Source organism: Oncorhynchus masou, chromosome 33 (assembly GCF_036934945.1).
Source record: "Oncorhynchus masou masou isolate Uvic2021 chromosome 33, UVic_Omas_1.1, whole genome shotgun sequence".
Taxonomy (NCBI): Eukaryota; Metazoa; Chordata; class Actinopteri; order Salmoniformes; family Salmonidae; genus Oncorhynchus; species Oncorhynchus masou.
Window position 1 is genome coordinate 19970150 of NC_088244.1, and position 27889 is coordinate 19998038.

General features: G+C 41.4%; 1 protein-coding gene and 1 pseudogene across 1 annotated transcript; both read right to left on the reverse strand.

Annotated features, from left to right (window-relative positions):
• Positions 1–4521: 4521 nt before the first annotated feature.
• Positions 4522–6208, reverse strand: LOC135527426 (synapsin-2-like; annotated as a pseudogene).
• On the reverse strand, positions 5877–27840 carry LOC135527982 (synapsin-2-like). Its single transcript, XM_064956704.1, is given in 12 exon segments — positions 5877–8410; positions 8735–8884; positions 9278–9380; positions 9710–9784; positions 10017–10159; positions 10241–10303; positions 10416–10505; positions 10608–10764; positions 10979–11070; positions 12898–12955; positions 26856–27039; positions 27042–27840. Coding segments are annotated over 12 exon segments (1410 nt in total). The 5' UTR covers positions 27208–27840; the 3' UTR covers positions 5877–8281.
• Between the last annotated feature and the right edge of the window lie 49 nt (positions 27841–27889).

Genomic DNA, 27889 nt, shown 5'->3' on the forward strand with positions numbered 1-27889 from the left:
GACCACAAGGCTCTAAAGAGGGTAGTGCGTACGGCCCAGTACATCACTGGGGCTACTGCACGGCAAGCGGTACCGGAGCGCCAAGTCTAGGTCCAAGAGGCTTCTAAACGGCTTCTACCCCCAAGCCACAAGACTCCTGAACATCTAATCAAAAGGCTACACAGACTATTTGCATTGCCCCCCCCCCCTTTTACGCTGCTGCTACTCTCTGTTATTATCTATGCATAGTCACTTCAATAACTCTACCTACATGTACATATTACCTCAATCACCTTGACTAACCGGTGCCCCCGCACATTGACTCTGTAACGATACCCCCTGTGTATAGCCTCGCTTCTTATTTTACGGCTGCTCTTTAATTATTTGTTACTTTTATTTATTTTCTTTTTTAGGTATTTTTTCTTAAAACTGCATTGTTGGTTAATAAGGGCTTGTAAATGAAGCATTTCACTGTAAGGTCTACACCTGTTGTATTCGCCGCATGTGACAAATAACATTTGATTTGATATGATTAAGCAAGAATAAGCGGCCCCAGTGGGCACGTGATCACCAACACTGGACAATTGAGGAGTGGAAAAACATTGCCTGGAACATGACAGCGAGTTCAATTTACTAGAGTGGCCTGCACAGTGGCCAGACCTCAACCCAATAGAACATCTTTGGGATGAGATGGAAGTGATGCCATCGCGTCAGCATCAACCAACATCCCTGTTGAACGTTTCCGAACAACTTGTAGAATGCTGTTCTGGAGGAAAAGGGGGGTCCGACCTTGTACTTGATGGGTGTACCTAATAAACTGTCCGAATGTAGCTACATGTATAATCTATTCATTTTAAATTCACAAGAAACAGCACTTTACATGGAATTCTATAGGTTGCTTCTGCATTTCTAATGCAGAGACCATAGGCCTCTAGAGTCACTTTGCTTATCAATACATGGCAACTTTATTAAAATCTGGAGGACTGTAGAAACAAATCAGTGGATTTAATCATGCAATCAATACGGTTTACAATTTATTTAACCTTTATTTAACTAGGCAAGTCAGTTAAGAACAAATTTAAGAACAAATTCTCATTTACAATGACGGCCTACCCCAGGCAAACCCGGACAACGCTGGGCCAATCTGGTGCCACCCAATGGGACTCCCAATTACGGCCGGTTGTGAAACAGTCTGGAATCGAGCCAGGGTCTGTAGTGACACCTCTGGCACTGAGATGCAGTGAATTAGACCGCTGTGCCTCTCGGGAGACTGAAAGCCGAATGTTTATTACTATTCCACTAAAATAGCTTATATTTAATATTCTGTATGATTAATAGTATCCCCTGATCATGTGTACTTACTATATAATATGAGAATATACTGTAGAATACTATGCTACACCCTGTAATATCTATTGTGTAGTGCTTACTACTATTGTGTAGTGCTTACTACAGAATTTTGTATTATACTCGAGAATAATATGCTCCACATCATGTAGTGCTTAAAGGGATACTTCGGGATTTAATCTACTTCCTCAGAGCCAGATGAACTCGTGGATATCATTTTTATGTCACTGTGTTCAGTATGAAGGAAGTCAGTTGTTTCGCGAGCCAATGTTAACTAGCATTAGCGCAATGTTGGCACAGTATCTGCTAGCATAATAAAAGGCCTCATTGCCAAAATCTCAAAGTATCCCTTTAATATAGAATTTTGTAGTATGCTGTAGAATACTATACTCCACACTGTAGTATCACTCGATCATGTGTAGTACTTACTGTAGAATTTTGTAGTATACTGTAGAACACTACAATTTTATCTACAAAAAATATTAGTGTTCACAAAAACACTACAGTTTTTAACTATAGTAATACTACAGTATTTCATTTGCATATACCTCCACCCATTCCCTTCCCCCATATCCCAATTTTTTGTGTGAAAAAAATATGTTGCGTAAAGCTCACTTCTTCATTTTTATCATTTTATTGTATCATGAGAGTAACATACACAGACTTTTCTGCTTTTGCCTTCTTCAGTGTACAGATTCAAAGCTTACAATCAGAACAACATTTGTAGGAAACACAGGTGAGCACAGTCCAGGTGCTTAAAATCAGGGTAATTGATCCTTTGTCAATCAGGGATGGCCTCTCTGGTCTACCTGTACACGTGTTACAAGGCTATATAGAATTATAGGCTATGGGAGCAGGTACAAAGGGGTTAATATCCATTGCGAGCCGTTCATGAAACAATTGCCTTAGGCGTCCGGTCACTTGGGTGCCACCCATGAGTGACAAACCTACATGCAAAGTATAGACCATATATTGTGTTCCCTACAGGTCATAGAAAAGAGCAGAAGCACTGAATGAGACTCCAGTCCTATCTACCTACAGGTCATAGAAAAGAGCAGAAGCACTGAACTAGACTCCAGTCCTATCTACCTACAGGCCATAGAAAAGAGCAGAAGCACTGAACTAGACTCCAGTCCTATCTACCTACAGGTTATAGAACATTTGCTATTTTAGTGTTTGTCCAGTAGGTTTCCTCAAGGAGAAAGCAGCCACTTCTATGTCAAAGATAATAAAACAAAAACACTATTGTAAATACTACAGTATACTACAGTAATGTCTGCAAAAACACTACAGTAAATACTATAGTCATGTCTGCAAAAACACTACAGTAAATACTACAGTAAAGTCTGCTAAAACACTACAGTGAATACTATAGTATATCAATATCAGGGGCACAACTTTGGTTTTAGAAGTGGGGGGGGGACATCATTTATTTTATTTTTCAGTCAGATAAACACTCCAAACAGTCTACCTGACCGCTTGGATGCATCTGCATGGTCCTAAAGCACACCGTTGCCTTGTTTTGGGGGGGGGGGGGACAAAATTCAATTTCAGAATGTGGGGGGGACAACTGGCAGCTTTATTAAATAAATAGTACCTGCTAAACACCAGTCTCAACAGTGAACAGGCGACTCCGGGATGATGGCCTTCTAGGCAGAGTTGCAAAGAAAAAGGCATATCTCAGACTGGCCAATAAAAAGAAAAGATTAAGATGGGCAAAAGAACACAGACACTGGACAGAGGAACTCTGCCTCGAAGGTCAGCATCCCGGAGTTGCCTCTTCACTGTTGACGTTGAGACTGGTGTTTTGCGGGTACTATTTAATGAAGCTGCCAGTTGAAGACTTGTGAGGCATCTGTTTCTCAAACTAGACACTAATGTACTTGTCCTCTTGCTCAGTTGTGCACCAGGGCCTTCCACTTCTCTTTCTATTCTGGTTAGAGACAGTTTGCGCTGTTCTGTGAAGGAAGTAGTACACAGCGTTGTACCAGATCTTCAGTTTCTTGGCAATTTATCGCATGGAATAGCCTTCATTTCTCAGAACAAGAATAGACTGACGAGTTTTAGAAGAAAGTTATTTGTTTCTGGCCATTTTGAGCCTGTAATCAGACCCACAAATTCTGATGCTCCAGATATTCAACTAGTCTAAAGAAGGCAAGTTTTATTGCTTCTTTAAATCGAGACAACAGTTTTCACCTGTGCTAACATAATTGCAAAAGGGTTTTCTAATGATCAATTAGCCTTTTAAAATGATAAACTTGGATTAGCTAACACAAGGTGCCATTGGAACACAGGAGTGATGGTTGCTGATACTGGGCTTCTGTAGGCCATAACAAATCAGCTGTTTCATTTACATTTACATTTAAGTCATTTAGCAGACGCTCTAATCCAGAGCGACTTACAAATTGGTGAATTCACCTTCTGACATCAGTGGAACAGCCACTTTACAATAGTGCATCTAAATCATTTAAGGGGGGGGGGGGGTGAGAAGGATTTCTTTATCCTATCCTAGGTATTCCTTGAAGAGGTGGGGTTTCAGGTTCCTCCGGAAGGTGGTGATTGACTCCGCTGTCCTGGCGTCGTGAGGGAGTTTGTTCCACCATTGGGGGGCCAGAGCAGCGAACAGTTTTGACTGGGCTGAGCGGGAACTGTACTTCCTCAGTGGTAGGGAGGCGAGCAGGCCAGAGGTGGATGAACGCAGTGCCCTTGTTTGGGTGTAGGGCCTGATCAGAGCCTGGAGGTACTGCGGTGCCGTTCCCCTCACAGCTCCGTAGGCAAGCACCATGGTCTTGTAGCGGATGCGAGCTTCAACTGTTTCCAGCTACAATAGTCATTGACAACATTAACAATGTCTACACTGTATTTTTGATCAATTTGATGTTATTTTAATGGACAAGAAATGTGCTTTTCTTTCAAAAACAAGGACATTTCTAAGTGACTCCAAACTTCTGAACGGTAGTGTACATCTCAGGACAAATATAAGCACCCCTTAAATCATGTCATTGATTGTAACCTTAGCCTGCATCGCTATGTTGTTTAACCTGACCTCTGAGCACACTCAATATTCCTGTAATGAAATAGCATATATGTATCTAGATAAACAGGAAGAAGGTTATTGTAACACTTTGTGATACAGAGGTCAATGAAACAGAGACTGGTTTCGTTACACCACTTTTCATTCCCTCTGTTTCAGGGTTAGTCAACCTGCACTGTGTCTAGCCAGAGAGCCAGACCTGTAAAAGACTTCCTCAAGTTGCGCATGGTCTCGGCCTTGGCCACGTCTTCACTGGCTGTGCGAAAGAAGGATGTTTCCTTCAGGCCAAAGGCATTGGTCAGGGACTGAGATTTACTGAACATTTTATTGTAGTGATTATAATCAGAAGAAGTAGTAAGCCAAAGGCCAAATAACATCACCAATTGACTGTAGAGTATAATAGTTATTAGATACAGGCTATTATGTTTGGTTTAACCTTGTAATTAAGTCAAAACTAGGTATATTCAAAGTGTTGCTGCCAATGTGCTCTTACTTCAGCAGTGGTTGTGCCTGTGCCTTTTCCTCTACTGTTGGCTGTTCTACCACTGGAGCCTGGTTCTTCTCAGGACTGGTGGCCTTCACTTGTGCCTGAGTCAGTGATTCATTTTGGGGTTGGGCCTGTGGCTCAGGCTGGGGTTGGACTGAGGCCTGTGGAGGAGCCTGGGACTCGGGTTGGACCTGAGGTGCGGAGTTGAGCTGTCTTGGTTGTGTAGGCTTGTCAGAATGTGCTGGAGGTGGTAGTGGTTGTTTGGGCATCCATTCCTCCTGGTCTGGGCTTGGCCTGACTTGCTGACTGGGGATGGGGCTGCTGTGTGGTTGAGGTAGGCCTCTGGCTTGAGTCTTTAGCAGAAGCTTTAGGCGATGACTTTGGAGCAGGCCTGGGACTTTGTAATAGGGATCCTTGGGGTTCCAGACAGCCCTCTAAATTTAGTACAAGAAATACTTAATGATATGATCACACTTTTGCAGTGGAGAGAGTATATTGAATCATGTACCAAAGGCTTTGAATTTTAGTCTGTACCCTTTTCACATTTGTATCGGTCATTTATTCTCTAAAACCATGTGACAATAACAGTAGACAGTCTAAAATCAACACTGGTCAATGGAGGAGGTAAAAGTTACAAGATAAAGAAACACAAAGCAGGGAGGATAGGATATTACAATAATGCAGATATCTGTCATGCATGAGAAGCAATGCAATGTGGGGTGCACATGCTTCATGAGGGTATAGATGGAGAGGTTTTGACAAACCAATATGTTTGCTCATTTATTTGGTTTTCCAAACTTTAATAATATGATATGATACATACTTTGACTACCATTAGTAGGCCTTTCTTCGCCTGTGTTTGTTGGTCTTCTTGCTCCACGTATCTTTCTATAAACTGACATTTTAAAGGAGTCTCCCTTTCCAATATATATACTGTACATAGTGACACAATATAGGTTGATTTGCTCATTGATATAGGCCTAGTATTTTTTATACAACCATAACAAATACGGCAACACAGACTAAACATATATTGCAAAGGAAGCTTTATTGCCAGTGACAGGGGGAAAATATCAACGTGGGGTATGTTTATATAATATATTGTTATCTGTACTGGACTTTTTCAAACAGTTCAACACTAGTTCCAAGAGTGCACACTTAACAGGTAGTAGAGCAACCCTGGTCCCAAATAGCTGCAACCCTGCAGGTAGGAAAATCTCAACTAGCAAAGGATTTTCACCTGGGCAGGAAGGCTGATTTTGAATTTCCCCCGACAATAACTCATTTAAATCAATCAATTACACAACAAATATGTCACTATGCAACTATTAAGGACCTTGGTGGCGCCGCTCTATCCTCATTTTTGTAGATGGATAGAGCGTCATGGCATTTTACTCCACAAATCAAAACACAAAACCATAAAGCCACAGGCAAGGCTTTTACAGGGTTACTCACTGGGTTAGGCTATCTGCACAGACACAATGTTATTTCATACACCTAGGAAAAGAACTTGCACACTGAGCTTGCCAAACATAGTTTGTTTGTACAATTCTGTTAGTAACAAAGTGTTTTAGAATGGGACACACATTTACAATTATCTTGATGTAGATGTATTCTTAGTTGTACGACCATTTCACCAAATAGGACACATGCATGGCTTCTAATAACTACTACTTAATGCAGGTGTTTTTAATTTACAAACGTGTTAGCTTTGGGAAAATGTTTGCATCCCACTTGTGAATATAGCTCTATGAATAGATTATGGTAGAAGATCTGGTACTAAAAATATAAAGAATATAAAGTTAAAAACATATATATATTGCACTCTCCATTAACTCAGTATGAGTATGATAAGGCAAATATGTCAAAGAATCTTTAAATGGCAGTAACATAAGCATAACTCCACACATATCATCACTGCAATACACAGCAGCATCACCATCATCATGGCCACGCCACTACGGTCATTGATATTAAGCCTGGACGGTAGGTGTATGGTGATATCAGAAACCTTATACCTTGTCATTTAAATATATTATGTAAAACCTTGACTATTTTACTGAAGCACAATTTAGTTTTTCTACTTGACAACATAATTGAAAGTGACAGGACTAATTGGATGACTTCACTTCCTGAAATATCACAAACACATGCATCATAGGCCTAAGAGGAAATGGTTATTACTGTAATCTTATTAGATAATGGACACACCTCTAGAGTCATTCTGTTAACAAATCTTAATGAGAGCATTCTACTATCACAGTTACTCTCTAACTCTACCGCAAGCTCTCCTCTTTCCTGATCCAACTGCAGCTGCCACAAACCAATCCCATATATTTACAGTGGGGGACTGTGATCATAAGTGCTGAGTGATAACAAAAGTCAAATATTTATTTTCTCTCAAAGCTAGAGTAGTCTATTGTAATTTTGTAAGTTATATAATATGTTTGTCCTCATACACATGAAGACATCTATGGCTGTGTTCTGTGCATAGAGACAGTTTATAAAACTGTCAAAGAACTGTCTTGCTAGGAGTCGGTTGAATAGCAACCTTCACTGAGCGTAGTATGGGTAGTCTATCTGCTAATAATGGATAAAGGAATAGCAACTACGTTTAATGTCTCGAACCTCCTTTTAATCAATGATGTTCTACTTAGATGTGATCTGGCTGTATGTATTGTATCATCAGCTTTCTTAGCACTAACACTTGGTTGTTTATGTAGAACTTATACAATATGTATTCCATATTATGACACATTCACAATGCATAAATCACAGGGACAGTAGTTTGGAACTATACCAGTGATGTCACTAAAGAAACATCCTGATTGATCATCTGACATTTAAAAACATACTGTTACCTTCGTATCATTCATGCAAAACCAAAAAGAAATACCTATTATATTAGTACATATATGAAAATAATCACCAATACAGTCATACGCACACACATTTACATATTGACATATACACAAACGTCAAACTGCACGATAAACCAGTTTGACAATATCTAAAAGTACACACCAAAATGGAGAAATAAACAGGGGGGTTTAGAGGGAGGTCAGATTATGAATAAGGACTGAATCAAACATTGGGCACACACAGCAGCACTGGACTCAGTGTAGGCACAATCTGCTTATTACACCGTCAACAACAGCCCCAAAGAAAACCACGGCTACAGAGAAACAGAGGCGACCGTTACAAGCACACTAAATCAACAGGGAAACAAGTGGACAGTACATCTTGACACTGCATAGAGGAAAAACACTGTCCATGCCAGCAGTACATTCTGGACCAAACTAACACCAGCCAGATCTCAGTCCGTCTACCGTCTCTCCACTCCCCAACCCCCTCCCCTCCTCTCTGCTTTGTGTTCAGCTAATGTACGTCATCATCATTTCAATATTACATAGACTTCCTCTCTGGCGGGCTAATTAGTTGGCCTGGACGGGTTTTGGCCCCACTGCAACGCCATTACAGTCGAGAATGTACTGCAGACAACCTTGAGGAGGGCGTGTAGCGCCAGTCTTGGGATCAACCACCAGGTCCTTCTGGCCACCACTCTGCAAACACATAAAACTAAGTGATACTCCCAGAGACACTACAGTTAAATGTCCTTATGACACAGTTCGGTTTTAATACTGCTTTAAACAATGTACTTTTCAAACAAGAATATGGATCCAATGTTGGTTTTATACAAATCTGACAATACACAAAGGCTATAAACAAATGTAGCTATACACTAGTTACTAAGACACAGTAATATGGATGTTATACACTGAACTGTAATACAGGTGAAGGCTCTCAAACATGATTTCCTAAAAGCCTGTGAGACTATGACTGATCATATTCCCATACAGTGGTGTATGTAGCCTACTGCACCATACCTGTGATGGCTGCATGGTGGTTGGTCTGTTAGAGGACCCCGCGGGTGTCCGTCCTACTGCCTGGTTCATCTTGGCTATCACCATGTCAGTGATGAGCTGCCTGTCCTCTGCCTGATGCTCTCCTACCAGCGACATGGACGACCCCACCACCTGACACACACGGAAGATGGTAATACTACCAGAGGAAAAGAAGATGGACGTGGAGTAGGTTATGGAGGAAGGACAGTAGATTGTGAATCACATTTGGTTAAAGTGAAGGTTTAACTGAATGGTTCGGAACTATGTTTGGATACCATCCCATGTTCTCAACAGTTGTGCCATCTGTGAAACATGTCTAGGCTGCTGTTCCCATAACAACCAGATAGCGACCTAACAAGGATATGGAATACATCAATACATTGGTTAATGTTGAATATTTCAAAATATTTAATAAGAGAACTGCCTCAGGGTGTTGAGAGTAGCTGAATAATTAAATCATTAATCATAAAAATTCCTGCAATATTTCAGGCGCTGTGAATTTTACACTTACTAGGGAACACCTACCTCAGTGATGTAATCTTTCGCATCCTTTCCATGAATGGCTTTGACAGCACAGATATCCAACCCTCCGAAGATCTCTGAGCAGGTGTCAACCCACAGCTTGTACCTGAACACAGGCCAAGGAGTACAGATCTGACACTAAGTGGTCTTACATAGTGTCACAGTCAAGGAGAAGTGTGATGCTATTTAATAGAGATAATTTGCATGTAGGAGTGTAATTACTCAAATGGCTTATCAATTTTGTATCATTCAGAGAGAACACAGTACAGAGTGCTAACTTGTATCAATACAGCCATTTACATTGTTGCATAATGAGCTACATGAATGATAATTGACTTTGGTAATGAGACAGGCCATTGTCTGAGATTCCCTTGTCTTGTCCTTTTAGAAAGGAAGCATTGTCAGTGATGCTGTACTGCTGTTAAGGACTCATACCTGTCAGTCATGGCCACTTGTTCCAACATGGCTGAGCCTGTGTTGCTCTTCCAGTTGCCAGAGATTGAGGTCCTCCTATAACGTATGAGATATTATACAAATGGTAAACATTTTGAAGTCCATGTTGATTGTTAATTCAAGGATTCACAAATTCAATAGTCTTGGATTAAATCGATTACACTTCTGGATTATTGGAAAAAAAGCCAGATCCTAATGCTAAATGTGGAACATTTAAAGGTTCCCAGATGTTTACGTTTGCTTACAACAGAGGAATAATCATGAATACAAAATGAGGAATAGTACATACATGTAAGCCTTGTAGTCATTGCCAATCTTCTGAATTCTGATGTCGTACTTGGAGTCGATGAGGGGCTCTGTGGTGGTGTAGGTCTGGGTGAGAGCCACCACACTGACTATGTCCTGGAACTTACTGTGGTTATCCACCTTCACCTGGACACAACACACACCACCTTCCACTAGCAGCCCCACAGTCTACAGAATAACAACATCAAGCCTTAATAACATTATTACCTTTCCTACTCCCGAGTGAGCGTGTCCAATTTTCACAACTACAGGAAACGTTGGCATGGTAACCTGAGTGATAAACCATCAGACATGATTGTTTTATGCCTGGTTTCATGATACAATGAAGAAAAACAAGTCCACATTAACGGCTACATTTCAGAAGACATGATTACGTTCTTACCATCTCCTTGTAGTTGGGATAGAAGGTCTGTTCGATCAGAGGGAACTTCTCTGTACCAAGCTTCCTGTAGGTGCTTATTAGCTGTGCAAACTAGAGACAAACAGACATCCATTAGTGAAGTTATACCACTGACTTAAGACACAAATAAACAGGTCTCACGCAGTGCACACAGCCAGCCTTCTGTCTGCCTACCGCCCAGGGCTTGTCACACAGGTTGTAGATGGACTCCAGGGAGTTGATACTGGGGATCCCCCCATACTGCAGACCAATGATCATGTTACGGAAGTCCTCATTCTGGGTCATACTGAAGGCGTGTTGGCGGATGAGGACAAAGTCAGGCTTGAATGACCTGTAAAACATAAATACACAGATGCTTCAGAGAGAAATTAAAACTGGGTTGACCTTCACATGTAAAGTGAACCATGGCACATTTTCAGATTCGATGTTGGAGTATTGAGTGTGTTGCTTATGAAAAACTGTCTATAAGGGCACTGGTGAAGTGTCAATGATTTTGTGGTGTGTGTCTTGTGGTGTGTGTGTGTGCACATCTGCACGTGTCTCACCTGGCCACCCTGGTACCGTTCCTCAGAACCTGCATGTCCACATTACAGGACCCGTTGGAGTGAGCTATGACGTTGATCTCACTGAACTCAGCCTGCATGGTAGAGAAACATACAGATCCATATGATTAACTGAACGTATATCAATAGTTATGAATACGGCCCAGACCAGAGGAGGCTGGTGGGTGGAGCTACAGTGCCTTGCGAAAGTATTCGGCCCCCTTGAACTTTGCGACCTTTTGCCACATTTCAGGCTTCAAACATAAAGAAATAAAACTATTTTTTTGTGAAGAATCAACAACAAGTGGGACACAATCATGAAGTGGAACGACATTTATTGGATATTTCAAACTTTTTTAACAAATCAAAAACTGAAAAATTGGGAGTGCAAAATTATTCAGCCCCCTTAAGTTAATACTTTGTAGCGCCACCTTTTGCTGCGATGACAGCAGTAAGTCGCTTGGGGTATGTCTCTATCAGTTTTGCACATCGAGAGACTGAAATTTTTTCCCATTCCTCCTTGCAAAACAGCTCGAGCTCAGTGAGGTTGGATGGAGAGCATTTGTGAACAGCAGTTTTCAGTTCTTTCCACAGATTCTCGATTGGATTCAGGTCTGGACTTTGACTTGGCCATTCTAACACCTGGATATGTTTATTTTTGAACCATTCCATTGTAGATTTTGCTTTATGTTTTGGATCATTGTCTTGTTGGAAGACAAATCTCCATCCCAGTCTCAGGTCTTTTGCAGACTCCATCAGGTTTTCTTCCAGAATGGTCCTGTATTTGGCTCCATCCATCTTCCCATCAATTTTAACCATCTTCCCTGTCCCTGCTGAAGAAAAGCAGGCCCAAACCATGATGCTGCCACCACCATGTTTGACAGTGGGTATAGGGGGGTTCAGGGTGATGAGCTGTGTTGCTTTTACGCCAAACATAACGTTTTGCATTGTTGCCAAAAAGTTCAATTTTGGTTTCATCTGACCAGAGCACCTTCTTCCACATGTTTGGTGTGTCTCCCAGGTGGATTGTGGCAAACTTTAAACGACACTTGTTATGGATATCTTTAAGAAATGGCTTTCTTCTTGCCACTCTTCCATAAAGGCCAGATTTGTGCAATATATGACTGATTGTTGTCCTATGGAGAGAGTCTCCCACCTCAGCTGTAGATCTCTGCAGTTCATCCAGAGTGATCATGGGCCTCTTGGTTGCATCTCTGATCAGTCTTCTCCTTGTATGAGCTGAAAGTTTAGAGGGACGGCAAGGTCTTGGTAGATTTGCAGTGGTCTGATACTCCTTCCATTTCAATATTATTGCTTGCACAGTGCTTCTTGGGATGTTTAAAGCTTGGGAAATCTTTTTGTATCCAAATCCGGCTTTAAACTTCTTCACAACAGTATCTCGGACATGCCTGGTGTGTTCCTTGTTCTTCATGATGCTCTCTGCGCTTTTAACGGACCTCTGAGACTATCACAGTGCAGGTGCATTTATACGGAGACTTGATTACACACAGGTGGATTGTATTTATCATCATTAGTCATTTAGGTCAACATTGGATCATTCAGAGATCCTCACTGAACTTCTGGAGAGAGTTTGCTGCACTGAAAGTAAAGGGGCTGAATAATTTTGCACGCCCAATTTTTCAGTTTTTGATTTGTTAAAAAAGTTTGAAATATCCAATAAATGTCGTTCCACTTCATGACTGTGTCCCACTTGTTGTTGATTATTCACAAAAAAATACAGTTTTATATCTTTATGTTTGAAGCCTGAAATGTGGCAAAAGGTCGCAAAGTTCAAGGGGGCCGAATACTTTCGTAAGGCACTGTATATATGTATTGGCTGGAATGGAATAAAAGTTTCTATGTAGACAACTCTGAGACAGGTGCCAAAAGTAAACCGATGCAGTTTGCCAAATGAGGCTTACCTGTTCGACTTTGATGTCATAATCTCTGTGTACTTTCTTCCCTCTGAAGAGTTTGGCCCTAGGCAACAGGGAAGATAATTGATTAACCTTTAGAGGACATGATGAGATAACACTGATAGATCCTTCTGCTATTCTTGTGATCACGTTTCTCTGTGAACGTCTTCCATCAATTTACAATCACAAATATTGACTAAAACACTTCATTGACTTTAAAATGCATCAATATTGGGTTTTATGGAGCAAAGACTTTAAATACACACCACACCATTACCCAAACATTCTGTCTTGTGACACATTCCCCTCAGATAAACATGTCATGGAGAATTGTTAAAGTGATAAAGTCAAGGTCGTAACATATTCACTCCTAATCACTTTATGTTTTGATTTGGTTTTGTCCTTTATGAAATGTAAGTAGTCCCCCGTGTTGCAGCGTTTGCTTCCATCTAGTGGATCGTTACTGAATAGTGCATTGTAGTCAAAAGCCCTCGGAACGAGATACATTTTATAATTCCATAAAATTATCTGGTTCAATAGCTTTGGTCCAAGAAAAAAAAGTGTTTGTTTGGTGGATCTTAGTCTACTGAGCGCATCCAGTGTTAATATCCACTTAGCATCGAGCTCTGTCTATACAGAGGTACTGACACTCATTCCCTACAAACAGGCAGGCTGGACATTATTGAACCCCAATTATTTATTTAACTAGGCAAGTCAGTTAAGAACAAATTCTTATTTTCAATGATGGCCTAGGAACAGTGGGTTAACTGCCTGTTCAGGGGCAGAACGACAGATTTGTACCTTGTCAGCTCAGGGGTTTGAACTTGCAACCTTCCGGTTACTAGTCCAACGCTCTAACCAGTAGGCTACCCTGCCACCCCACAGACAAAGAGAGAAGACCTTCGCCATGCTCTTAAAGTGATGAGCGACGGGAAGAGAGGTTAATCAATGGAGACAATCTTAGTGACCTGAAACAAACTAAGTGTCAGGGGACTGTTGAAAGCATAGCCTCTCCTCTCCTCAATGTTGCCACGGTGTTGCTCCTAGCCAATGAACTATGTCAAGCTTTTCAACGGCCAAAAACCTCAACTGGAACCGTGCTGAAGAGTAGTGTACAGATTTCAATGGGATATTCCTCCACTAAAGATGACAAAATGGCTGTTCTCTATGGAGGTCTAAAAACCCTAATAGTCCTATGACAAACCTTCTCTAAAATGTTGCTGTATAGTTCAATGGCCAAAGTAATCTAAATGTGATGCAATTAGACCTACAGTAGAGCTATACAAGGTTTCAATGACCAGCATATTTTCCACTTTCTATTGAAATGACACATAGCAGTGTGCAGCAAAGTCTACTAGCAGAAGAAAAATACAATGTGAAAAATGATTTGATATATCTGCTACTTGTTTGTTTCACGTCAGTACCATATGTCAAACACACCCTAGTGAGGACTGGCTGAATAATTTATAATCTAATTTGAGTCGGGGATTTATCTGTGGCTGTGGAGGAAAACAATCATCTGAATACGAGTCACAGCAGCAGAGACACAGGGAATGAAAAGCCTGTAGATGATCTGTGTTATGATACACGGATATATGTGGGGCAGCCAAAGACACGACTCAGAGACAGAACCACAATGACAATGTCTGACATTTTAGATAGGTCAGTGTTAATGTAAGCAATGGGTATCACGACTGTCTTCCTGATTCAGTTCCTACTTGTGGAGGATGTACTGAATGTATGTGTATAACGGAGGGGGTTCAGAATCACACTCACATGATGAGTAACTGTCGCTGACTCCTGAATACCTGCATTAGTTTCCCTAGCTAATGCTTTGGATTTAGCGCAGCAAGTTTAACACAGTTTTATTGCGACCAGGAGGCCCAGGTTCAAACAGCAGCTGGTTCCTTTACATGGGCCTATGCATTGACGCAGAGATGATTAAACCCACAATCAACTGATTGATCTTTGCTTTTTTTGCTCTGCACCCTGACCACTGCACATGCGAATAACACCTTCCTGCATTGAATGAAGTACATGCCACTTGTGTAGGACCATAATGTGTCTATCAATACAGTGGCTAGATATTTCAAAGTGATCCATGTAAAATGTCTGGGAAAACTACCTGTGCTCAGAACAACGGGTGCTCTGTATAGGTAGAGACATTTTTACATTATTTATAAATCAGTGTGGTTCCCATAGTGATGAGTAGTTAGAGATCTAGATAGAGGAAGGAGGCTGATATTGTGATGAAGGTTGAGGTTTGTCCTCTAGAAGAGTATTAGTTCACTCCAGTTAGAGGACTACAGCTCAAGTAATGCCTCCTGTCTGTGAGAGCTTTTATCCAGCCATCCATTATAGTCCTATGAATGTATAATTACAATCTACCCTTTAAATATTAAGGAACATATTATGTGAAGAAGCATTCATAAGAAAAAACAAACAAATGGTGCATACCAATGTCCTGTAATAGCTCTAATACTCAAATGATCTATGCCCAAGTCCAAGTCGGGACAGAAAAGACTGAGTGAGTGAGTGGCGGGGTAGCAGCTACTAAGCTAACATATGGAATTATTTTAAGATGGTCATACCATGGATCATGGTAGCTATAGCTATTTGATGTAGAATTTTAGGACCTCTGTCGTTATATAAAAAATAAATATTGATTTGATTAAATATTGAATGTGGCCTTTACTACTAAGGCCCATAGAAACACATTGAATAACACATTCAGAAATGGCAAAATAGACAGTCAAAAAATAAATCATAAGGAATAAGGTTTTGAAGTCTCTTTCCTGAAAGCTCAGGATATGTTATCTTTTTTTGGACACATATTTAACCGCTTTTTTTGTTGGTACAAAACTACCTCCATACACAGATCTGTGGTACCGGCTTCAGACGGGTCCTGTTGAGCTTATGGGGGTCGTCGAGCAAAACGGAGAAGCACCATCGCGTTCGTGAAATTATCATCTTTTCATTGAGTGGTCATATGAGTTCGGAAGCTACAGATGTTTTCGTGAAAAGACCCATTTTCGGGACGTCTCCTGGTCTTACAAACAGCGCTGTAGCTCTGCCACGTTCCACCCCAGATGCGGAAGGCCGACACAGGCGCATACGGTGGATTGAGACGCAGCCCATGCAGAAGGCCGACACAGCCGCATACGGTGGATTGAGACACAGCCCATGCAGAAGACCGACACAGCCGCATACGGTGGATTGAGACACAGCCCATGCAGAAGGCCGACACAGGCGCATACGGTGGATTGAGACACAGCCCATGCAGAAGGCCGACATAGGCGCATACGGTGGATTGAGACGCAGCCCATGCAAAAAAACATATCTCTGTCTTAAATTGACAGATTTTTGGGGGGATTTTTGGTTATGTTAATTAGATAGACTTTTAACGATTACGAGTGTGAGAGAGAAAGAGAGAGAGGGCTGGGCAGGACGACAGAGCGGCTGGGACTAACTGCCTTTGTTGATTAGTTGTTTTAGATTAATATGTCAAACAAAGGCAAACTCTGACTAACAGGCCTATTTTGTCTTCATTTTCCTAGTCAGTATGTGACCTCCACTTTACGACACTGAGTGAATGAGTAATGGCTATCGCTGTCGGTCAACTGTAAGAGGCAAGAGCAAACCTCTGACACTTGTCTGATAAGTGAGACAGTTCCATCTGTCCTTGTCCACCTTGTGATGTATAGCACAGCATTCCTGTCACAAGACAGACCCAATCCTAACTGTAACCATCTGATCCTTTATCAAAGGTTCGGGGAAGCTTCTATTCCTGATTGCCACTCTAATTAAGTAATAAGGTCTGAGTGAGTGTGGTATATGGCAAATATACCACGGCTAAGGGCTGATCTTATGTACGACCCAACGCGGAGTGCCTAGATACACCACTTAGCCGTGGTATATTGACCATATACTTTAAACCCCTGAGTTGCCATATTGCTATTATAAACTGGTTACCAATGTAATTAGACCAGTAAAAACACGTGTTTTATCATACCCATGGTAAACGGTCTGATACATCCCGGATTTCAGCCAATCAGCATTCAGGGCTCGAACAACCCAGTTTATAATCTCCTATATATATATCGGTGTTTATTTCTGACTTCAGGAAATTACTTTTATTCTACGTTATCTCCAAACCTAAGAAACAGAGAAGCTCAAGCAGTAGTCCAACTCATCTCACCATGCTAGTATATCAATAAGATCTGAAGAGGCGTCTTCATCATGCCATATTTGTGATACTTCCAGCATAATGGTAATGTTGATCTCGCCTACATGCTTCATTCCTACAACGCACAAAGTCAATATAGAACCACTAGTGAGTATGCAATCTTAAAGCTATTTGAAAGTCTGTCAGTCGAGGGGAAATTTCCATGCCACTTCCAACAGGTAGCAGGCAAAGAGCAGCTAGGGAATAGAAGTGCTGCTTTGTTTGATGTTTCCTTCTGAGGCAGGATGATATTGCACTGAGCAGCCATTCTGTGAGTGAGTGCTGTCCCATTTCTGTCAGGGTTTCACAAAGGAAGACTGTTCCCTAGATAACACTTTATCTGTTATTAATGTGTTGTCCTAGGCCCTTGGCTGTAGTGCATCTTAGACAAGATCAACTCCAGCTCGACAACCTCTGACACCACGGCACTGCCTTCATACACAGTCGTTCACAGAGTCATGCTAAATGTATAGAAGGCAGATGCAGATATACATATTTGGACAAGGGAATTGTACACTTCATGGCGTACATGGAAAGAGGAGTTCATGTGAATGTAAAGCTAGCATAAGAGGCATTTGAAGGCAGCAGTGTCAGGCGGTCGATCTGATATACAGGCCTGGGGTCAGTCCCAGAGCCATGATCTCTCCTACAAGGACAGCATAATATATGTGCTACACAGTGGGAGAGTGTCATCATGCTGAAAAAAATGCCCTTTCATATGACTACAGGAGCCAGGATGTATTCACAAAAAAACTAGAATATCACAGTTGCTATGCCCCAGAAAGAAAAATGGCATTTTCACAGAGAACCTGACACTGTGAATTATTTTACCCATTCTTAGAGCAATTACTTCTAAATCAATTTTCATTAGAATAGCTAAATATATAATCACACTAATGGAGGGATGATTTGGCACAATCACTGTCACTGAGGCAAGCTTTGGTTATTACACTAGTGTGCTATTATCCAGTTTATCACATTTTCAGAACATTCTGTTTTCATCTCTGTTTGGTTTCTAGCAAGTTAATTTGTCTAGCTCTCCATAGCAACAACTAATCAACAGTCTTATTAAGATAGTTGAGTAGGAGAAAAGGTTTCTTAAATCCCTGAAGTGATAATGCCAAGAAACAAGGACTGTCAGCAACAACATTCATAACTATAATACTAAGGACATAAACTGTGAAAGATGTTAGCGCATTGCTACCATAATAATCAGCAGCAGGTTTGTGTTGAGGCCTGAAACCAGTGGTCATAGCCTAGCTTAGCCTTCTGTTGTGTGAGCCTGAAGTATTCCTGTCAGATTCCATTTCAGTCTCTGTCCTAAGGCTACTATACTGCGGCTTGTCAGTCTCTGTCCTAAGGCTACTATACTGCGGCTTGTCAGTCTCTGTCCTAAGGCTACTATACTGCGGCTTGTCAGCCTCTGTCCTAAGGCTACTATACTGCGGCTTGTCAGTCTCTGTCCTAAGGCTACTATACTGCGGCTTGTCAGTCTCTGTCCTAAGGCTACTATACTGCGGCTTGTCAGCCTCTGTCTTTATCTCTTGCACAGGGCACAACATTTCTGACACAGAAACAGCCCCTCCCACACTGAAACACAACCCTCAAACCCCCGTTAGCCAAGAGTTCAGAGTTGATATCACATGAGGTTGGCCTACAGACTAAAAATGAGATCTGAAAACAGAGGAGATGCTGGAAACACTAAAGTTGTAATATATTGTCTGAAGTAGATATCTGATCATTTTATGGGTTAAATAATATTCTTGTTCAAACAGAATATCCTGTATTCCAGAATTCTAGACTCAAAGACAATTACGTGATGACGTATTCATCACACCCATATCTGTAATTGGGCCTATGCTCTTCATGGTGACATCAGTAAACTAAATTAACAATGAATCACCACCAGACATGCTAATACATATATTTTATTGGGTGCTGAAAGACAAGCTAATGTCGACACCAAAGTAAAACCCTACAGTCAGAAACAGCTCATCCTTATGAAATACAACCGCAAGCTAAAAGGCCAAAGTGTAACGAGAAATTACACAATCAATGGGGCAATCAGACAGAGGCAAACGTTCCCTAGCTAGCTCTCCTATTGTTTAACACATTGCTGTTGTCACCAATCCCAAAGAGTATAAATGTTGAGAGGGCCTCAGAACTGACTCACTGTTATTGTAGACACATGTAATGTAGCCGTGATGCTGAGCCTGAGGGAGGCACCCCCGAGCTAGTGGCAGGTCTCTCTAGTGGCGGAAACATGAAACAGGGAAACAGCCAACGATGCCAGGAGAGGCATCAAATCAATCAAATCAAATTATTATATTATTCGTCACACGCTTAATAAATAACAAGTGTAGACTAACAATGAAATGTTTAGCTGGAGAGATCTTTCAGCTGATGGCTCTACAGATGATTTGTGAAAGGTAACGTAATTTACTCAGATGTCTTCAATGTTTCCATAACTGTTGACCTTTTGATAAATTCCAGTCTTTTGATGTCAAATCAAATGCTATTTGTCACATGCGGTGAATACAACAGGTGTAGACCTTACAGGGAAATGCTTCATTACAAGCTCTTTCCCAACGATGCAGTGTTCAAAATAATTGAGTGAAGACACAAGAGAAATAAAAACATGCAAGAATGGTGCTATATACAGGGAGTACCAATACCATACCAATGTGTCAGGGTATGAGGTGTTTGAGGTAGGTACTGTATATGAATGCAGGGGTAAAGTGACTAGGCATCAGGATAGATAATAATAATAATAATTATTATTATCATAATATTTTAAAAACAAATTAGCAGCGGTGTATATGATGAGTGAATGTGTACATGTGTGAAAGTGTGTGTGTGGCATCTGTATGTGTGTGTATATGTGTGTGAGTTATGTAAGTGTGTGTGTGTGTATGTAAGTGTATGTGTGTATGTTAGTGTAAGTATGTCTGAGTGTGTGGATAGTCCTGTGAGTGTGCATAGAGTCAGTGCAAAATGGAGTCAGTGCAGATAGTCCGGTCATGATTCGCATTACTGTATGTGGTATTAGACCGAAAACAATCCAGGTACATTTAATGATTATAGATGCATTCCCATATCCCATAAGAAAACAATGATTATGTTTCTTCTCAGGTTGTTGACTGTCCGCTGTTATGTGGAGCCAAAAGACATGGCATCATTTAAAATGACATGAGTATGATCTTACTAGGATTTATCTGGGTTTCTATTACCTTAATGGGCACCCTCAGACGTGATACAATGTGACGTGTATTCAAATACATAGCATTACTTAGGCTATAGGCTATATCCGCAGTGCAAGCATTCGATCATTATTGTTAAAAGGAGCTTGCAATGATTCAACATGCACATCAATATCATAAATGCATCTGCAGTATGCCATATGCCAATAAACAGAATCTGTCCACTCTGTCTTTGTTATTGTGATAGCAGCCATTTTGCATGGTGAGATGAATCATACATACACACAGGACTCCTGGAATAGCCACTCTCCAGAAAGCAACATGTCATCCAAATGCAGATGTGTCCCTCAGGCTACAGTTTCCATCTGCATATAGACCACTGTATATAGACCACTGTATATAGACCACTGTATATAGACCACTGTATATAGCCCCCTGCACATAGACCGCTGTATATAGACCACTGTATATAGACCCCTGTATATAGACCACTGTATATAGACCACTGTATACAGACCACTGTATATAGAACACTGTATATAGAACACTGTATATAGCCTACTGCACATAGACCACTGTATACAGACCACTGTATATAGACCACTGCATATAGACCACTGCATATAGACCACTGTATATAGACCACTGTATATAGACCACTGTATACAGACCACTGTATATAGACCACTGTATATAGCCTACTGCACATAGACCACTGTATATAGACCACTGTATATAGACCACTGTATACAGACCACTGTATACAGACCACTGTATATAGACCACTGTATATAGACCACTGTATATAGACCACTGCATATAGACCACTGTATATAGACCACTGTATATAGACCACTGTATATAGCCTACTGCACATAGACCACTGTATACAGACCACTGTATACAGACCACTGTATATAGACCACTGTATATAGACCACTGTACATAGACCACTGTACATAGACCACTGTATACAAACCACTGTACATAGACCACTGTATACAAACCACTGTATACAGACCACTGTATATAGACCACTGTATATAGACCACTGTACATAGACCACTGTATACAAACCACTGTACATAGACCACTGTATACAAACCACTGTACATAGACCACTGTATACAAACCACTGTATACAGACCACTGTATATAGACCACTGTATATAGCCTACTGCACATAGACCACTGTATATAGACCACTGTATATAGACCACTGTATATAGACCACTGTATATAGACCACTGTATATAGACCACTGCATATAGACCACTGCATATAGACCACTGTATATAGCTTACTGCACATAGACCACTGTATACAGACCACTGTATATAGACCACTGTATATAGACCACTGCATATAGACCACTGTATATAGACCACTGTATATAGACCACTGCACATAGACCACTGTATACAGACCACTGTATATAGACCACTGTATATAGACCACTGTATATAGCCTACTGCACATAGACCACTGTATACAGACCACTGTATACAGACCACTGTACATAGACCACTGTATACAAACCACTGTATACAAACCACTGTATATAGACCACTGTATACAAACCACTGTACATAGACCACTGTATACAAACCACTGTATATAGACCACTGTATATAGACCACTGTATATAGACCACTGTATACAGGCCACTGTACATAGACCACTGTATACAAACCACTGTACATAGACCACTGTATACAAACCACTGTATACAGACCACTGTATATAGACCACTGTATACAAACCACTGTACATAGACCACTGTATACAAACCACTGTATACAGACCACTGTATATAGACCACTGTATATAGACCACTGTATATAGACCACTGTATATAGACCACTGTACATAGACCACTGTATACAAACCACTGTACATAGACCACTGTATATAGACCACTGTATATAGACCACTGTATATAGACCACTGTATATAGACCACTGCACATAGACCACTGTATACAGACCACTGTATATAGACCACTGTATATAGACCACTGTATATAGCCTACTGCACATAGACCACTGTATACAGACCACTGTATACAGACCACTGTATACAGACCACTGTATATAGACCACTGCACATAGACCACTGTATATAGACCACTGTATATAGACCACTGTATATAGACTACTGTACATAGACCACTGTATACAAACCACTGTACATAGACCACTGTATACAAACCACTGTATACAGACCACTGTATATAGACCACTGTATATAGACCACTGTATACAAACCACTGTACATAGACCACTGTATACAAACCACTGTATACAGACCACTGTATACAAACCACTGTATACAGACCACTGTATATAGACCACTGTATATAGACCACTGTATACAAACCACTGTACATAGACCACTGTATACAAACCACTGTATATAGACCACTGTACATAGACCACTGTATACAGACCACTGTATACAGACCACTGTATACAAACCACTGTATACAGACCACTGTATATAGACCACTGTATATAGACCACTGTATACAAACCACTGTACATAGACCACTGTATACAAACCACTGTACATAGACCACTGTATACAAACCACTGTATATAGACCACTGTACATAGACCACTGTATATAGACCACTGTATATAGACCACTGTATACAGACCACTGTATATAGACCACTGTACATAGACCACTGTATACAGACCACTGTATATAGACCACTGCAAATAGACCACTGTATACAGACCACTGTATATAGACCACTGCACATAGACCACTGCACATAGACCACTGTATATAGACCACTGTATATAGACCACTGCATATAGACCACTGCACATAGACCACTGTATATAGACCACTGCACATAGACCACTGTATATAGACCACTGTATATAGACCACTGTATATAGACCACTGTATATAGACCACTGTATATAGACCACTGCACATAGACCACTGTATATAGACCACTGTATATAGACCACTGCACATAGACCACTGTATATAGACCACTGCACATAGACCACTGTATATAGACCACTGTATATAGACCACTGCACATAGACCACTGTATATAGACCACTGTATATAGACCACTGTATATAGACCACTGTATATAGACCACTGCACATAGACCACTGCACATAGACCACTGTATATAGACCACTGTATATAGACCACTGTATATAGACCACTGTATATAGACCACTGTATATAGACCACTGTATATAGACCACTGTATATAGACCACTGTATATAGACCACTGCACATAGACCACTGTATATAGACCACTGTATATAGACCACTGTATATAGACCACTGTATACAGACCACTGTATATAGACCACTGTACATAGACCACTGTATACAGACCACTGTATATAGACCACTGCAAATAGACCACTGTATACAGACCACTGTATATAGACCACTGCACATAGACCACTGCACATAGACCACTGTATATAGACCACTGCATATAGACCACTGCACATAGACCACTGTATATAGACCACTGCACATAGACCACTGTATATAGACCACTGTATATAGACCACTGTATATAGACCACTGTATATAGACCACTGCACATAGACCACTGTATATAGACCACTGTATATAGACCACTGTATATAGACCACTGCACATAGACCACTGTATATAGACCACTGCACATAGACCACTGTATATAGACCACTGTATATAGACCACTGCACATAGACCACTGTATATAGACCACTGCACATAGACCACTGTATATAGACCACTGTATATAGACCACTGTATATAGACCACTGTATATAGACCACTGCACATAGACCACTGTATATAGACCACTGTATATAGACCACTGTATATAGACCACTGTATATAGACCACTGTATATAGACCACTGCACATAGACCACTGTATATAGACCACTGTATATAGACCACTGCACATAGACCACTGTATATAGACCACTGCACATAGACCACTGTATATAGACCACTGTATATAGACCACTGCACATAGACCACTGTATATAGACCACTGCACATAGACCACTGTATATAGACCACTGTATATAGACCACTGTATATAGACCACTGTATATAGACCACTGCACATAGACCACTGTATATAGACCACTGTATATAGACCACTGTATATAGACCACTGTATATAGACCACTGTATATAGACCACTGCACATAGACCACTGTATATAGACCACTGTATATAGACCACTGCACATAGACCACTGTATATAGACCACTGCACATAGACCACTGTATATAGACCACTGTATATAGACCACTGCACATAGACCACTGTATATAGACCACTGCACATAGACCACTGTATATAGACCACTGTATATAGACCACTGTATATAGACCACTGTATATAGACCACTGTATATAGACCACTGCACATAGACCACTGTACATAGACCACTGTATATAGACCACTGTACATAGACCACTGTATATAGACCACTGTACATAGACCACTGTATATAGACCACTGTATATAGACCACTGTATATAGACCACTGTATATAGACCACTGTATATAGACCACTGTATATAGACCACTGCACATAGACCACTGTATATAGACCACTGTATATAGCTGCACATGTCTGAGGAAAATCAGCTGATGCAAATATATCTAGTTAATTTGAATTCACAAGACAAAACACATAGCAAGAATCACAAAATCTAAAAACATCTTCATGCTACCTTCTTCAGGACTCTGCTATGTGATAATGTAGGCCCACTATCTACAATATATCTCGCAATTATCTCTTCAAAGCAGGATATGCGATATGAAGAAGGATGTCTGGCGTGGGATGCTGTGCAGACAGTTATGTAAGTTTGTGTCTGTCACTGAAAGGTTCTGTAGAATTCCTTACTGCATAAATCCGCCTTGCCACCATATAGTATATAATAAGTATATCCTCTGACTCACAACACTGCAGTTGCTAAACATTTTACAGAACATTGGAAAAAGAGGCTTGATGTAAAGTAGCTCTTATAGGTGAGGCAATAGCTACCTGTCAGTGCTGCTGTGCCATCTCTTTAAAGGCCCAGTGCAGAATTCAGTTTTCCTGTGTTTTGTATCATATTGTACAACAGCTGATGAAACATACTTCTAAATCTGCAGGGTTTGCATTCTAAATCTGCAGGGCTGCCTGGTGACATCACATCATTATATAGACCAATATCAAAGAGACCATCCAAACCTCTCTGCCAATAACAGCTAGTTTTCTGATTACATATCACTCCCCCTCCTTACTCAGACCACTCCCAGACCATCCTAGCTAAATTCTTACTTGAGAAACAGTTATTTTTGCTTAGAAGCTACTTCTGTTTCTTTTTGACCATTTTAATGAAAACTATTACAGCAAGGTACTTAATTGTTGTCCAGAAATGATTTGATATTGACACAAAAAACAGCTGCATTAGGCCTTTAATATATGCTATCTGCTCTTTGGATTCATGTCATGATCTGCCTTCTCTCCTGCCTGCCTCCTCAACACACAGCATTAAAGAGAGGTGTCCGTCTGAACTAGCATTGTAATGCAGAGCACACAGATACCAGCCTATGTATCACCTATTCCTACAATGACGCCATGTGTTGTCTTTGCATGATTGGCCAAAGATACATTCTGTGGATTGACTCTCTGTAATTGTGGACAGGTGGTCATGTGACCAGGGATCCTATCATTGAGCGGGAAGGGAAAGGGAACCTCACTGATGACTGGAAAGCACTGCAGTCTTTACTCAATAGCGAAAACACACATGCATTTTCCCATGCTCTCACTGGCTGTTGAATATCATGAAATTGCCTTTCTCAACAATGATGCAAACCGTGTTAGAGTACATTGGGTTGATCAGACTCATCAATTAAATGGGTTTAAGTCTGGCGCATGCTCACAGGTGGTAGCAAGAAACTGACCTAATATTAAAAATAGCAGCAGAATTCACATGGGTTTCTTGGAATACCAAGTCAAACATCCTCAAAACATATAGAATTTTCCTCCTGCTGCAAGGCCAATCTGTCATTTTGAAATTTCAATCATGTCAAAAAGGGCATAAACCCCTGAATACCTGTCAATTACTGCAGGAAACCACCGCATTTGGATGAGGCAAGCCATAAAAAGACTCCCTGATGCTGTAATGTCATTAACATGGTGAGTCAGTGGACTTTGTTTCCTCGTCTCCTCCTGAGTAGCTGCATCTGTGTTTTGTTATTAGAACAAACTGCACTGGCATCAGACCATCCACAGCAGTAACCTGTTCAAATCTTATAAGCGGAGTTGGACGCCATACTTGTTGGCTGACAGGTTGTTTTAACCTTTTCTTTACCACAAGCCAGGACCATCTGAGACCTGCTCTTTTCAAGAAGGAACCTGAGCAGATTATCAGTTTTACACCAGCGACCTGGCCAAGAGCCGCTCCAATGTTACAGAACACAAACACATACATCAACACAATAATTCACATAATTACATTACATCATTTGCAGCAAGACACAGCATGTTGCCTCACCATTCCTGTTGTGGTTCGTCGATGACCAGGAGGATCTTAAACTTCTTGGGTGTCGTGACCGTGGTCTGCTCCACCAGTCCTGCTGAGGCCGCAGTCTGCTTGACTACATTGGTGATGGAGCTGAAGAAGCCTGCCCCACTGGACTGGGACTGCTGGGGTTTCCTCTCTGGGGCAGGGGAGGGGTAGGGGAGGTGGCGGGCGGCGTGGTCACCGCCGTGGGAGACTTGGCTGGGCCTGCTGTAGCTGGGGGTGGAGGCTGAGCAGGGTCAGGCCTCTGGAGGTCTGTCATGTAGCCATTGGGCAGGTTGGAGATGAAGGTGCTGTCAGAGAGGCGTCGGCGCAGGTAGTTCATGGCTGGAGAAGATGGAGGGCTGTTAGAGCAGACAGAACAGACGAATCAACGAGGGCTGGATGTGAAGAGTCCTTAGGGGAACGGTAGAGGCCAAATGATGTCACCTGAGGGACTGATTAATTTGCAGAAGGCGCCACTTCCCAGGGTGCAGCTGGTTGAAGGCTCAGCTCTTCTCCATGCAAACTCCCAGTGAATGTAATGTTTCCTCCCAGCTCAGCCGTGCATCCTCAGAGCTCCCCTCACTGTGGCCGTGACGCTATTCTCCCCCTCAGCCAATCGCATGCCTCTCTGCTAGCCTGAACGACTGCAAGAAATGCTCACTCTCTCCCTCCCTCTTCTCTCCTCCCTACTCCCACTCATTCGTATTGTGTCGTGTCTGCCTCCTCTACCCCTCCCCCATTATGTACTGCCTCACCGGCATCACGTCTTTTCATACCACTGCAAAAAAAGGGGAAGAGAGGTTTCTAAAGGAAATGCACGAGGTAGTAATATAGAGGAAACCTCCAACACAGCCTGACCCTCTCTCTTCTTATGTTATCTCTGTGTCCGCAGTTGCCTATGCCTAATACAAGCTATGAGAATGGAGAGAGAAAATGGCTGTTTGGTCTGCTCTCAGTGTGGCTTGCAGAAGGAGAGGCAGGCAAGTGGCAGCAGCAGTCCTCTGGGACACCAGCGCATGCTG